The sequence below is a fragment of the Chelmon rostratus genome, chromosome 8 (genome assembly GCF_017976325.1).
Source record: "Chelmon rostratus isolate fCheRos1 chromosome 8, fCheRos1.pri, whole genome shotgun sequence".
NCBI lineage: Eukaryota > Metazoa > Chordata > Actinopteri > Chaetodontiformes > Chaetodontidae > Chelmon > Chelmon rostratus.
The window spans coordinates 27,111,477-27,127,329 of NC_055665.1; the positions used below are offsets into that span (position 1 = coordinate 27,111,477).

Consider the following 15,853-nt stretch of genomic DNA (forward strand, 5'->3'; position numbering starts at 1 on the left):
AATGTGCTGCTTTGATAATTAGCACAAATTGAACATAGCGTTACAATGTGATCGATCAGTCACTGCCTCCTGCTTCCTGCAGATGCTGACACCTCCCGTCTCCTCATCTGTGAGGCTAAAATTAGCTACAAGATGATGGTCGGAACGCTCTCCTTACTCATTAAATAAGTGACCTTTGTTGTGTGATGTAACAACTCTGCTCATTAAATTTTATAAGCATGCATTCATTTGTTACGATGTTAGTACAGTTTCTGTACTTCAGGTAAGACTTCAGGTGCACTTCTACTGTAAATACACTGTGTGACTCTCTGTATTGTGGGGGCTGTTTATCAGCACATCCGCACAGCAGCATCCCATTTGAGCCGTGTTCACACGAAGGCTGTGTGTGTGTGTGTGTGTGTGTGTGTGTGTGTGTGTGTGTGTGTGTTCTAACCTGTTAACATTGCTGCCAAAACAAAAAGCAAGAGGGTTTTCAACCACATCTGGTGAGCGGCTGGTGGTAATCTGGGACCCTACATAGCTCTATTTTATTATTCATTTCAGAACAATGAAACATTCCTGAGGCCTTGAAGAGAAGTTCATGGTCCAGTTAGATGCATTTAAGTGAGCTGCTCAGATTCATCATAATAAGAGCAACATGTGAATAATGGGGGTGTCACAATTCTCCTAATCCATGAATCGATTTGACTTTCAAAGGTCAAAATTCAATCCAATTTTTCATTTACAATTATTTTACTATTATTTATTATTATTTTGTCAGCTTTGCCTTTTTAGACTTGAGTATTAATTTGTAGAGATCAATAGATCATTAATATTATTTACTGAAAACCTAGTGACATCTAATAATACCAACAAATAAGATGTATGGCATGAATTGTGACACCACTTTTTTGTTTTGCAGTGAACCACACCATACAGTTACTGTTTTTTTCTGTCATGTTATCACAAAAACAAAGAGAAGAGTCACGAGAAGGTGGATGGGTACTTTACTAACAGCTTGATTTTGGCTTTGTGGGAATCCTGAATCCTAATGTCACATAAACTAGCGGGTTTGTTGTGGGAAGTGAGTCCCTCCCGCTGCCAACGCTCTGCCACGGTCACAGAACAGTGCATGATAGAAGATGTAGAGAAGTTATTTTAGTCAACTGTAACATGGCTGGATAAACATACCAGTAACTGAGAGAAAATACTGAGAGAACTGAGTCCTACTTTTGATATCGATCATTAAAACTGAGAGCTCACGTCAATTGATTTTCTATTTAGATTCAAAATCGTGACACCCCTTGTGAAAAGGCTGCTGACATCATGACGTCTCTATCACCTACTATTGTACATTAGTGCTAAAACAATTAATGGATTTGTCAATCAACAGAAAGCTAATCTGCACCTTCGTCAATCAAGCACTTGAATCAAGCAAAAATCCAAAACATTTCCTGGCATCAGCTTCTTAATTGTGAGGGTTTGCTTATTTTCTTTGCCTTTTGTATTGATTGCTGTTTCTGCACATATCCAACACAAAATACATCTGCTGTCAATAATGAGACTGTTGTGCATTCTTTGCATCTCTTTTTTGTAAAAAGCAGCTTGTTAATAACTTGTATCACATGCATATTGTTGCATTGGTGCACTGCTTGTGTATTTGTCAAAAATCTTTATTATATTCTATGCACATTTGTTGGTTCAAATGCACTGTGGAAGGGGCAGTAGTGTGATTACTGTACATTACTGCATCTTAAAAATAAAAGTCATTTTTTATTCAACTTAAATGTTTAATTGTCAAGGATTTGTTTTAATTTGATTTATGAGGTTGTGAATAAACAGTGTATTCATTTTTAGCAAAGGGATATTGGTAATTTTGTGGAATTCCATTTGTGCTGGTCTTTTCAGCTGCAAGCTTTCACTCAGGAAGCCAGAGCAGGAACAGCAGACTCTTTATATATTTATAGCAGCCCCTTTTATGATTTGTTCTGTTTGAAGGCAACTGTGAATTCATAGCTCAGCGGTTGAGGACAATCAAATTAGACATCTAGTTAAGTTACATTTGTAACTAGTAATTGGCAGAATTGTGACAAATGTATTTTGAGAATAAATGATGAAATGGCTTCCAATAAATATGACGATCTAATCCACTTGGGGGTGCTAGAGAACATACTGTACACATGCAGCAGAGCGAACCTGGAGGAGGAACTGCTTTTTGTACCCTTAGTATGAACTACTTTTTAGACGCATGACACAGACCTCACAGTGTGTGTGTGTGTGTGTGTGTGTGTGTGTGTGTGTGTGTGTGTGTGTGTGTGTGTGTGTGTGTGTGTGTGTGTGTGTGTGTCTACCTGTGTTCGCAGGATCTCTCCTTTGGTTAGTTGCATGTCTCCAGTGAGTTCTTTAACAGCGATACCCAGTGGCTCCAATCGTTTACTGAAGTAATTAGTCATCTCAGCTGCCAAGGCCTTCATAGGAGCCACATATACAACCTACAAAAAGAGAGAGCGACACAGAAATAAATAGGAGAGAGAACAGAGGGGCAGAGCGGGGAAAGTAGAAGCGGGGAGTGTGGGTGGAGGGGGTACAGGAGACCGGGACTGGAAGGACACTGTGGTGATAAATGAGCAAACAGAGGCGGGATCATTTGTTCCCTGGCAACCAGCACAAATCACAATTTATTGAGAAATATGATGCCAGCCACTTGCATGGGTAAAGTTTAATGGTGATGTATGAAAAGTGTCGGCGTCACTGGCTGGCTGGCACGCGGCGCTGTGTGTGAGCGAGTGTGTGTATGTGTGTGTAAGCATTCATGAAAGAGAACAAAGCCTTTTGGATGTCTGAATTATTTATCTGAGTGTGTGTTAGGATTTGACACTATGGGTTTATGAAGACATGTACCAATATTTTTAGACTAAACTGCCAATAGCTGACTTTTTGTGCATATATCTAACATTCTATTTTCCCATTGAAGATGCATTTCATTTTGACCACTTCTATCTGCTATTCTTCTAAATTAACTATTCATAAATATATATCAAAAATATATAACTATTCATATATATATTCATAAACATTAAGTAAAATCCCAGACTTTTTTTTTCTAGATTTAAGACATTTCATTCAAATGAGTAAAGCATTTAGATATTTTAACATATTTTGATTTTTGCATTTAAGACCAAATCAGTTTCTTGGTGTGTGTGATGGGGTCCTACGCACGCACAAAATAATCTGCCAATGATAAACAGTTACACGATGTGATTCATCAACATTTGAATCAAGTTGTGAGATGTTTGCTTTTGTTTCCATGAGAATCATATCTGATCAAACCACACACACACACACGCACGCACGCACGCATGCACGCACGCACGCACGCACGCACGCACGCACGCACACACCTAATGAACAGTTTACCTAAGTAATTAATCAATTACATTTTGAGTATCAACTCCTAATGAATAAAACCTGCTACAAGGATGTACTTTTTTGAACTTGGAACTGGCAACTGGGAATAGCTCATTTAGTCAGAAATATTTAATTATACAGGGAGTTTTCATTGGCTTTAAGAAAATATCTCATACCACACAAAATTTCTATTTTCTTCATTTTTTATAATGTTCTGTGTTTCAGATAGTGTTCATAGAAAGGCGAGTGAAAGAATTCATTATGGACGTAAGCCTCCTATTATCCCCAGCATGAGAAAAATATTCCGTTCACTACAGCAACACTTAAGATGAAACTTAAACAGCACTTTGCTAATTTACTGAGTGCTGATATATCATGTTACTCATTGAAAAGAAGGATAGGTAACGAGGACAAGGGCTTTGGTACAGGTTCCTGATTGGTCAAAACTGTAATACTGATAAGATCGTGCAGCAGTGTTTTAAGGAGTGTTTTTAGAGCTGGTATACAGCCAGCAAACACAGCACCTAGCAATTAAAGGTATATTGTTTATCATTCACTGTTTTAGTTTTTAGTGTTTAGCATGTTTAGCCAATGATTGAATGCTGTAGATTAGTTTAGATGATTTTACACTCACAAGAAAAGAAGAATTATTAGTGAAGATCACCAACAAAAACACTGCACAAATCAGCAAAACCATCTTGGAGGAAACATAATCAAGTAAATCCAGCTGCCCTTGACTAAAAACAATCAGAAAGCTCCCATTTAAATGCTGCCTGAAATCCAAGCATCCAGAGCTCCAAGGATCAGATCTGAATCTCTGTATGGGGTGTGTGAGCCTCAGCAAGGAGCATGCTTAATCTCCTTGAGGCATGTTGAGAGACTCTGGGGTGGAGTGACACTGGAACATTTAACAGTTATCCCAGACAGTCTTAGGCATTATAAAGATATTCTGATTGTAATTTGGCCAGACAGACATATTACAGTCAGTCCAGGTAAAAGCTTCCTACAAACAACCAGTGTACCATGTAATCAAACTATGGCTCATAATCCGATCTCTACTTTGTACTCTGTGTGTGTTTTAGCGTCAGACCTTGAATTCATCCTTCTTGATGACACCGTGTTGCAGATGCTGGCGGATTTCATGAAGGACGGTCAGCATGGCGATGTTGGTCTTGCCGGCACCGGTCGGGGCGCAGACGAGAAGGTTTTCATTGGTGTTGTAGGCCGTCTCAAACACCATGGACTGGATTCTGTTCAGACGCTTCATCCCCTTGAACACCAGCTGCCCAATCTGAACAAACAGAGAGAGAGACGGATGAATAAGGGTTACACTCATCATTCAAAAACCTGACTGACCATCAGATTATAATCATATCTTGTCTTCACTTTTAATGGAAGAATAATGGTGCTTGAATAACTTGAATAAAAACCAACAAAGAAATAAAGGGGAAAAAAACAACATATGTTTTCATGCATTCACTTTAAATAAATGGATATACATTTCATAACCAAATGGAAAGCAGAGAGATATTTAAATCATAATGAAAGTAATGAGTCATTAAAACTAAAATCAATGCTTTGTTTAGTATTGGTTGAGGTTCCCCCATTGGATAACAATGAAAAGCAAATACAAATGTTTTTGTTTCTTTAGTTCTGAATGAGTTTGATGGTCTGATCTGTTTTTAAACTTAATTGTATTTATATCCGTGATCATTTATTCAAGTAAACACTGTAAATCTTCTATAGATTTTCCCATGCATCACTGGAACCAGCTGCTTTGCTTTTCTATGATCAGCATGAGACCATCAAACAACAAGTTGTGTCCTTGTCTCATAAACAAATTGCATCCATGTTTATTAAAAATCTATCTTACTGTCCCTAATTAAAGTTACTGCAATGTTCTTATAATGGCATCACAATAAATAAATGACAATTTTCCTCTCATTTTTGTTTCACTAATATAAAAGACACGATGCTGACATTCTGAACTCAGCTGTGAACTGTGAGGCAATGTTAATATTGGGGCACTGCAACAAAATGCAGTTGCTATTGCTGTCACTGTTGACTGGCAGTGACACAGTTTAACAATATTGGTCGCCCAGTTGCCCTTGGCAACCAGATATTGGCCAGTGTGAACCGTTCAGGGCAGTTTGACTAAACCAGACTGGAGAATATTCTACCCAGCGCACTGACACGCAACAGAGACAGGTGATCAGTTACATGTGTCAGTGACTGAGCCACAGTATAAGAGGTGACTGCACAGAAAGTGGGGCATCAAGAAGCATGAAGGAGGAGAAAATGTGTGTGGTGGGATCAGCTGTCACTCATGCTGCCCTTCGCCTGCCTTCGCTATGGCAACAGAGTGTGGGTGATGGCCCTCAATCTCACAGTGCCTCTGATAAGTAGAGAAATGGCCACTGTGAAGGACAGTTGGAACCCCCTCCCCTCCCCACACACACCCACACACACACACACACACACCCACACACACACACACACACACACACACACACACACACACACACACAGGAGTGTGAAAACATCCAGCTGCTGCACAGGTGAATTATTTCCTTCAGCAACAGAATATGAATAGTCCAAAAACACATAAAAAGACCACATAAAAATCGTATTAAATTCTGTTCATGGCATGAATGGAGAATACAGCAACAGTAGCTTTGAGCATAATAAGTGCCGTCCTGCCTTCTTATTTTCAAAAGGCAACATCCACATTTTGAATAATATATGCTGATTTAAACAAATTTTTAGAATGAAAAAAATATGGACTTGACTGCAGCTCAAACGTATGCAGGGTCCTCTGTTGGCGAGGATGTGCTTCCACTTATTGAAACCAAATACAAAAAGGCTATGAATTGCAAAGAAGCCGCTGATTATACTGCATGATCAGCCAGTGTCCCTCTAAGTAAATAAACATTTAAGAAACGCAAGTGCAAGTGTGGAACTCACTGTTTGTTGTGAAAGTGGCAATTTTATCATTAATTCTTGATACATGTACTGTTATTTTGATTTCTATCATTCTTGTTTGATCTTCTGAATTCTCAAGCATACCGCACACATATAAAAACAAATATTTAATGCATTTCTGTGAGAGCAAGCACATCACTGCTCAAATTTAACGCACTAGATGGAGTGAGGGAAAAGTGTGGTTTTTTTTTTTAAACAATTCAGCTTCAACAATCTGACAAGGAGCTGACATGAAGAACCCAAAACGCTTTATTCAGATTTCTGCAAAATAAGATTTGGATCAATAAACTGCTTTTGTGAGATGCTATAGATGTGACAATATTTTTGTTTGCTTGTTTTTTTTTTTAATGAATGAGTATTATTTCCCATCTACAGTATGTGTACCCTGTGTTGTTCAAACAGATCACAGCTTCCATTAGCTTGTATCGCAATTTCTGTTCTTCTGTTTATCGATCTGGGCCCATATTTCACTCATGCACAAACTGAAACTAAATATAAAACCAGTGGAAACAAATCGAATGTCATGCAGTTTGGCAGTTTGATAGTTTGTTATGGTTTAACCCTGACTGACCAAAAGTTTTGGTCAAACTTGTGCGCCCGACTTTGAGAACAAAGCCAAGGAGCACCAAAATTCAGAGGCCAATGATGTAACCAGGCTGCGGCGGAGCCTCGTGCAATAGAGGTCGCTGTTGTTCCAGGTGTGTTTCTTACCTCCACATCTACTTTTTTCTTTTTCCTCTTTTCACCTCGCTCTGCTTCCTCTGCGTTCCACCTCTCTCCCAGTAAGGCTGGTTGAGGATGCCTTAAGCTTAGACAGCAGTATTATTTATTCAAGGATTCATTAGAAGTATGTCATCACTTTCCTCTTCCCCTCGTTTCGCTCCAACACTCATAGAAAGAAATAATTAAAGAGTGCATGTCAGGCGAGGATGTGTGGGGTGCTGTTCGGAAGTTGGCCCCCGCAGCCCAGTAGGGAGGAAGAGGTTATTAATGCATCAAAGAGCAACTTTATCAGAGTCCACTTAAGCTGGAAGGAGTGGACGGCTGTAGTTTCAGCTAGGTGAGGTATGGGGTGGGTGGGGGGCTTCAGATGAACAGCTTGACACAGCCACTGAAGTATACATGGGATAGTTTGGCTGGTCACACTGCTGATTACCAGACAGACCACTGCCAGTAACAAAACCAATCAGTTGTTTCCTATAGAAAGGACACTGACTCTGGACTCTGATGGGTGTATGGTCAACAAAAATTTGGCTACATTTGCATGTGAGCTGTGGATGTGGCTCTGATATCCATGCTTAGACAACAGCTCCACCTGGCAAATGCAAATGGACAAGACGGTGATTACAGCCATTCAAAGCTGTCCAGTTCTGTCCAAATATTATCTGGAAGGATACAAAATGAAACTGCTCAGAGTTTATCTCTAAAAAGCTATTACACCCTTTGCTGGGGCTATCGGTAACCTCTGCTACTCACCAGCTTTAGGAGGAAGTCTGAATTCATTTTCAGGGAGCCAGACTAACAACCATTAAGTCACCACTTTTGGAAACAGTGCAACTGTGGCATTACTATGATTTACCCTTCTCTAATGTTGATCACCAGGGCGGAGAGAGTTCAGTGCACGCATTTGTGTTAGCTGAGAGCTAACATGAAGCTTTCATAGCAATATGAAATCATAACAACAGCGCCTGCACAGCTTTCCAGGGAATTCATCTGCTGTCCGTGCTATTGGCTGCTCGCTTGCCTTTGAGGACAATGAAGCAAACAAATGATTTTTTTTTTTTTTTTAAGGCAAGAATAACTCATACCCTCCAATGCCATAGCAGCCAAAAAGCTCTGGAAATGGTTCGAAGGAAATCCCCTTTGATAGAGAAACACATCAAGGTTGTCCCGTCTTTCCATCACACTGTGTTGTAGCTGTGTCGAGAACACATGATGAGAATTATAACTGAGTATCAGTGCCACCAAGTTTCACTGGGGTCCAGGAAATCTGAAACCAAACCACTAAACCACCAGTTATTAGAAGATAAAAAATTCACAGATGTGCCAAACTACAGCTAAACTAGCCGACCGCCGCAGAGTCAGCCGTGTTGTGGCTGGCTGGAAATGACATCATCCACGTCAGAGGTAGTTGTCTAGAGACGCTGGATGTTGATAACATGCCACCACGGGCTCAGAGGGGAATAGCACCAGCATATCATAACAAAATATTGGAATATGAACGAGTTTTGCTGCAGATTATGTGTTATATAGAGGCTGCACATGGATGCCCCGAGTACTCGCATTATACGGATATACGCGCCGCTCCTCTGGGGCTAATTTCTTCAAAACGACTCCAAATACCACCAAAGTTGTCTGGGTGAGTAAATGGTCGTATTTAATGCTAGAACTAAGGTCCAGGTTGTAAAAAAAGTTATCCTTTAATGCTCTGATGTCACACAAAGGTTTACTTACAACAGGAAGCACTTCATTTCTTTTCAAATTAATTAATTATTTTATTTTTTCCTCTATTTTTGTTGTTGTTGTTTTCAGCTGTTGGTATTTTTATTCTGTTCCTTTATGTGTGTGTTTGCATTAATCCATTTGATCTCTTAATAATACAAGAACCTATGATATAAAGGGTATCATATATATATATATATATATATATATATATATATATATAGAGAGAGAGAGAGAGAGAGAGATGAGTTTTTGTGGCTAAGACATTAACTCCACGACTGAACAAGTTAAGGTAAAGTCTGGATGTTACTGAAGCACACTCTTCATAATGACTGCAGGGCTTCCTCTCCTCTCTCTGAACAGGGATGGTGAGTCCAGTCTCCTCCTGTCTACCCAATTATTTCCCCTAAGGCCAAGTCCACTAGGCTCCTATTTATAAATATTCATTTTTGAATTATGGACCACTGAGCTTCACCCTATTTTGTGGGGGTTCTGCACACTCATCCCTGTGTCGCTGTGGTGACCAGAGAGGCACAACAGTCACTTGAGCGGCTGGTCCTCATTTTGATTTATCGACTTTGTCTGTTTGTAAGGAAAAGCCAGTGTCCCCACACTCCTTAAATATGCTAATTCATGCAAATACATGCCTGCCCCAGTATTCACCTTGAGGTAAAGCATACATGTTGTAAATAGAAATTTGCCATAATTTAATGATCTTCAGTGCTTTTTTATCCTCTCCTTAAAACCTCTCTGGCTTCATTGTTATGCTAATGTATTCACACACATCTTCCAATTGGAGATCCAGCTGTGCCTGCCAAAACTTGTCTCGAGGGTATGATGTCAGTGTTGTTGGGAGGCGGTTATTGTACTGCAATAGACATTATGCAGCTGTTAACGTACAGGAGCAATCCAGCTTTGCCGAAACCTTGCTCATCAAGAATTTCAGCAGCCAGAGAGAGAGAGAAGGTAAAACTGTGCCAGTTCTGTCCAGCGCAGTGGCCTCAAAGTGCTCGTTCTATGTGATTCAGGTAAGTGGGGTTTATTATGTTCAGTATTTACTAAAAATGTGAAAAAATAAAGAATTAATCAAGATGTATTCTGAATATCTACACTGATGTAAATCGCATGAAAAATATCAGACTATAAAAATATCTTTAGCAGCATAATTTCTTTTAATGACTTTAAGGGGGTTTGGCTAATCTGCAGGACCAGGAGCATGCCCTTTACTGTTTCTCACCATGGAGGTGGAGGAGGACCCTTAGCCGTCATTGCCAACCTGTTCAGACCCAACTCTGTTGAACAGTGTCCTCTGTCTTCTGGGAATATGAAATCTAACTGAAAATCAGCAAAAACAAAATCTGAAAAAGCCGTCTATATGGGTAATTCTGTCTGGATAAAGTTGCTGCCACGCCAGGTTTTGATAAATCAGTCTGCCTTCAAGTTTAAAGTTTGTTTGCTGTTGACAAATAAGGGTGGCATTTTTAGACAACATAAATTGTTGAATTTTTTATTTATGAGAACACTGGTTTTGAAACACCAGCAAAAATCTCACTCCTGAAAAATGGCATTTGATCCAGCCCTTACAAAAAGCCTTCAGCTGCCATCCTCTGATGTGGATGCTGGTCGCCTCATGCAGGCCCTGATAATCAGGATCACATTTTTCAGCTTTTATGCTGTTTAGCAGTCACGTTTATACCACATTACCCAGCTGATCAATCAGTCAGTGACTAGCCCTTGTCACGATCACATTAAGTCATACAAACAGGAGGCAGACTTTGAGCTAGAAAGTCAAATTGACATCACCAGGCAAGATGCCAAGTTAATTAAGTTGACAGGAGTTGAGAGGACTTTATCAAGTAGAAATTCAAAGCAAACACATCCAGAGCCAACAGGCTCATTTGTTCTCTTTTCCCCAGATACATCACTCAAGCAAAGGACTCCAGTAGCTTAGTGTTTGGGTACTATCAGATCTCTTAAGCCAGACACCAAAACCCACTAAAACATGGAACAGTTATGACAACCAACTTGCTGCGTTATTGCAAATCAATCCTCATTTTCGTTCCTGGCTAAATTTAGCAGAAATCATCCCTCTATTTATAACAAGGCCCTGGCATTTAAAACGTTGAGCAAAAGCTCTGCGGGGCCCAGCTGGCTAATATAAGACCATACATATACTGTATATCGTCAACCTTTCAGCAGCAGGTCGAATAAAGTTTCTAATGAGAGCAGCTGTTTGAGTCTGCGGCCGACAAAAAATCTCTAAACCCAGCTGTCTCCTGCAGAAATCTGTCTTCCTACACAACATTTTCAGGACTATGCAGATACTCAGTCAATGAGTGTGTCTCTGGCTGATTATGAGAAGAGAGGCTGAGAGAATACTTCTGTATAAAGGAATACAGAGTGAGTCAGCTTTCTGTCTGTACGGTGCAAGCAGTCGTCCTCAGCAGTACATACTGTGTGCATAAGAAGGTGCCCATCTTGGGCCAACGCTGAGTGGGATGGAAGCTGACAGGCTCATTAACACGGTGGATACAAAGCCTACGGCCATATGGGCAATCTGGGAGGATTGGGAATATCCCGCCAATCCACCAGTCACTTAAAACAAACTAATTGGACACCAGTGTTGTCCATTTCCATTGGCCTCCCAGTCTGTGAGTTTTAACAGGGAAACTGAGACGGCCATTGAAGGAGCAGTCACCAGTGTTTTTGTGGTAGCTGCTACTTTGTGTTATTGTGTGTTTACTGTATGAGTCACTATATGAGCTCCTAAACTAATTAAATTCCTCTGTGCATTGGTAATGGGAAGCTAAGAGATAATTGTTGTCATTTTCATGCCATCCTTTTAATTACTTTCTGGTTCCATTTCATTCCATTTGAATTGACAGCCTGATCAACTTTTAATTGCCAGTTTTTGCAAACAGCTTATCAGCCTGCTCCAAGCCTGCATGCAGAGTACTAAATGACCTGGCCAAACACACCCCCACAGAAGCATTCTCAAACAACACACCGACACATAAGCACGCACACACACACAGAGAGTAAATCCCAGAGCCAATCCTATAGAACCACGTGCATGCTGAGCGCACACATGCACACCAACCCTCCGCACCAGATGCATGGTGGAGTTTGACAGAGTGAGATGCGGATGCAGCAAACAAGAGGCCCATTCATTTCCCTACAGAACAGCAGCAGCAGGAGAAAGAGGGGGAGAGGGCACAGAGAAGGGAGAGGGAGAGCTGGGAGTAGGATGGAGATAGTAAAGAGTGAGGTAATCCATCACTTCATCCATAAGCACCTGCTGAAGAGGCACAGAGAGCCTTGTGAGCCCCCAAACCTTGAACAAATACAGTACAGCCCATCCTGCATCTCATACACATCAACATCATACAACTAATTATTTACACTTCAGACTAAACAAAAATAAGCAGTAACTACATTTTTATGCCTTTTTTCTTAAGATAATGTGATTTTAATTACTTATTTTCAACAAACTCCCAGCTTGTGTATGTGATGTTCATACAGTAGCACTCCACAAGATAAGTTTAAATCAATAGTTTTCTACATTGAATTGTCCAGTTGACTTTACTCATTACTCAGTTTTCTACTAAAACTATGAAAATAAAAACATGGTTTTCAAAAAAGAGGTATTATCTATGTACCTACATACACAGTTGTCCACTTATGGTAAGTGACATCAGGCAATGTAATAAACTAGAAGTTCTGACATGCGACTGATGAGCACTGTGACAGGACAAAGTGCTTCACAGCACTGAGTCAAAGAGGTCCTAATGCAGAACTTGAAGTTGATAAGCTGAAAACGATTATACAATTTCCTAAAATGTTGCAGCTGTGTGTAAAACTTAAATAAAACAGAATGTCATCATTTCCAAGTCCTTTTTGACATGTACTCAATGTAAATAAATCATCAGCAAATAAATCATCACTCATCAACCTCTTTGATTTTTGTAAATATCTGCTTCTTCTGAATTTGATGCAGCAAGTTGGGACAGGAGCAACAGAAGACTGGGAAAGTTATGGAACGCTCCAAAAACACCTGTTTTGGTACATTCAACAGGTAAACAGGTTGAGTGGTGATAGCATCATGATTGGGTATGAAAGGCTCAGTCGTTTACAAGCAAGGATGGAGCGGGGTGAGGTGAACACATGACTGTATAAAGGAGATGACTACATGGGCTCGGGAACACTTAATAAAACTTGTATTCTGTTTTTATTAACATTTTATAAAGTCACAACTTTTTGGGAAGTTCATATGGGAAATTCTGACAGCTCTGCCTAATTAAGGCTTGTCATTTTTATTTATTTCATATATTTTTATTATCTATATATCTATTTATCATCCACGGATAAAAAATCTACTAACTGGTAAGACAGTACTTAATGACTGCTACCCAGGAGCAAATGTTCTGGACTTGCAGGGTGGAAGGCTATTATGATACATGCACCATAAAAATATATTATTGACAGTTTTTGGCTTTTTTTAAATACTCAAAGCATTTTTTAAAAAAACAATCAGTGTTGCATGGATATCACTGATGGTTTCCTGTACCTCCTGGGCTTTCCCTGCCGAGCTCACTCAAAGGTGGGTGGCCTTTGGATTACTGGATGCCGCCTGGATATAGAAACTCAATGAGAAACTGACTTAGCCTACATTTTGAGCGTTGGTACTTGACTGATCAATTTTAAAAAGCACAAATTTGCAGTTAGAGGATGGTTAGTTCACCACTGAGCACTTGTTCTTAAACACAGGGGTTCACTTATGGACCAATCAATAAATAACTGTTGGAATGACAAACAACAATAATTCTGATCAAAAATCATTCACTGTGTTTTTAGCAAAAAAACATTTGAGCAAGGAGAGTAAAATGTGCACAGGAAGATTTCACAATCAGTTTTCATGTTGATTCCGTTGTCATTAGTCGAGATCTTTGTTTTTCATCTTTTTGTTCCATCTTGATGTAAAATTTACATCCATATGGACTTGTCTGTGAAATGGTGTTATTATTCTTCACTTTGGCGCATGATACTATAAAAGGTAAAGGCAAGCCAACTGTGTATGCTGCACATGCCACACAGGTTCTCCAGCAGCTGCAACCTCTGTCTCAAAAAATCAAGGGAAAACCCTGGCCTCACAAGAGTAAACAACTAAATCAGTTCATTGTGATTATTCATTATCCAATAATTATAGACAGATGATGAAATATTAGGGACACCTTACAATAAAGTGCAATCCAATATAACCTCACCACATATAAAAGGTAAAAATAATTAAAATGAACAACTCTCAGACATAGTAACAGCGGCTCATTATCCCACAGGCTACTGCAAGGTCACTAGTGACTCATTTCAATTTATTGGAAAGATTTATTTCAATCTGTAGCCTGAACACAAACATCTGAAACTACAGGTGAAGAATCAGCCTTGTTAATATAGCAAGAGTAAATGAAGTTAAGCTAAATTTACATTAAATGAGGTAAAACACTGTGTAAGTTATTTACAGAGTGAGAGAAACACAATGTGCACACCTTTTTCAATGGCTGACAGACATTAGGTAGATTTTTCCTGTGATTTGCTGTTGTCCCATTTGAGAGTTCTGTCACTCCATCAGACAGGATTGTAAAAGTCTTGAACCCTTGAATCCTTCAAAGAAGCCTTGAACACTCGAGGCTTCTGCTTAGCAAGTCTAAGCAAACACACAGAGCCACAGTTGTGTGCTGTGGGGGAATCACATCAAAACTGGATTAGGGAATGCAATCAAGGTGGATTAATTATGGATGGAGGGCTGTTCAGTTCCACCTCATCTTTGCAGGCCTGTGCATTTACACTGGCTGCTTCCTGCACAGGCGGAGGAGAGGGCAAGCTGTCAACAGGCAGAAGAATCAAAGGATGCTGAGAGAGTGTGGTGATAGTGGAACATGCTGGACTTACAACAGCACCAGGCCTGCGCACCTGTTTCCATCAGCTGAGACTGAGACCTTCATTTGATACCTCCAACCCAATCTTACTGACACGTTTGAACACATCAACCTTCCAATCTGGGTGGCGGAGTGGTGAGACATAAAGGAGGACAGAAGAGCAGGGCATAATGATCTAAATGACAAACCATGAATGAACCATTAAAACAAACGACACGAATGAATACAATCCATCTACCCCTACACCATGAATTCTCAAACAGTGACCTCAACACCAGAAACAGGCCTTTATATGAAACAAGCTTTCATATCAGTGAATCTCAACGCTCCCTCGATAATGTTTCGCACATCAAAAGCTTTCCAGCAGCTCAAAGGGCATAATTCTTGCTATATAAAGTGGGCTTTCAGTATGAAACATCTGCAGCAAGAGTTTCATTGACGGTAGCTTAACTGTGGTTGAACCACCAACAAAGAAGAAAATGAAAACAGAATCACTAAGAGAGAAGCTTGAAATGAGTATGACATGACTCTGTGGTGATGGAATCAAAGCTGAGGAGTTGTACATTAAACTTCTCCTATGATGTGGTAACCAGGAGGTAGTATGATTTGCAAACAGAGCATCCCTTTGCAGCCACAGTCCAACCTTCTTCTAACGCTTCATCTCAAGCTGCTTCCACCAATACTACAAAGAGCTCAATGTACTTCAACAGCCACCACAGTCACAAATCTCAATCCATTGGTGCACCTTTGAGATTTGATGAAACGGGTAGAATAACGGCATAAATGTGATGAGCAGAATCTCTTAGGAATGTTTCCAGCACTTCTTGAATCCATGCCAAGAATTAGTGCTGGGGAAATGTACAATATGTAGAATTTTCCATGAGAGCCATTAAAGTACAAGAAATTCCATGCTCCCTTTGATGCATTTTTAATGAACAGCCATTATTGGTTCATGCCAGCCTTTATTAACCTCAACGTCAGCTGATTTTCCTTGTTTTGTAACTATATTTGATCTATTGATTTTTTATGTTTTCTGACCTACTGAACACTTGACAGTCTTTCTTTCACAATTTTTTTTTTTTTTTCATGTGGAACATCTGCAGGTGTTG

At 39.9% G+C, this 15,853-nt stretch overlaps 1 protein-coding gene across 1 annotated transcript in view; it reads right to left on the minus strand.

Moving 5' to 3' along the window:
- The window catches only part of ascc3 (activating signal cointegrator 1 complex subunit 3), a 150,088-nt gene that overhangs the window by 85,860 nt on the left and 48,375 nt on the right, over positions 1-15,853 (minus strand). The window contains exons 9-10 of the mRNA XM_041942373.1: positions 4,478-4,678; positions 2,331-2,471 (exon numbers count right to left, since the gene is read on the minus strand). Of these exons, the coding sequence (XP_041798307.1) occupies positions 2,331-2,471; positions 4,478-4,678 (342 nt within the window). The remainder of the gene's footprint in view (positions 1-2,330; positions 2,472-4,477; positions 4,679-15,853) is intronic.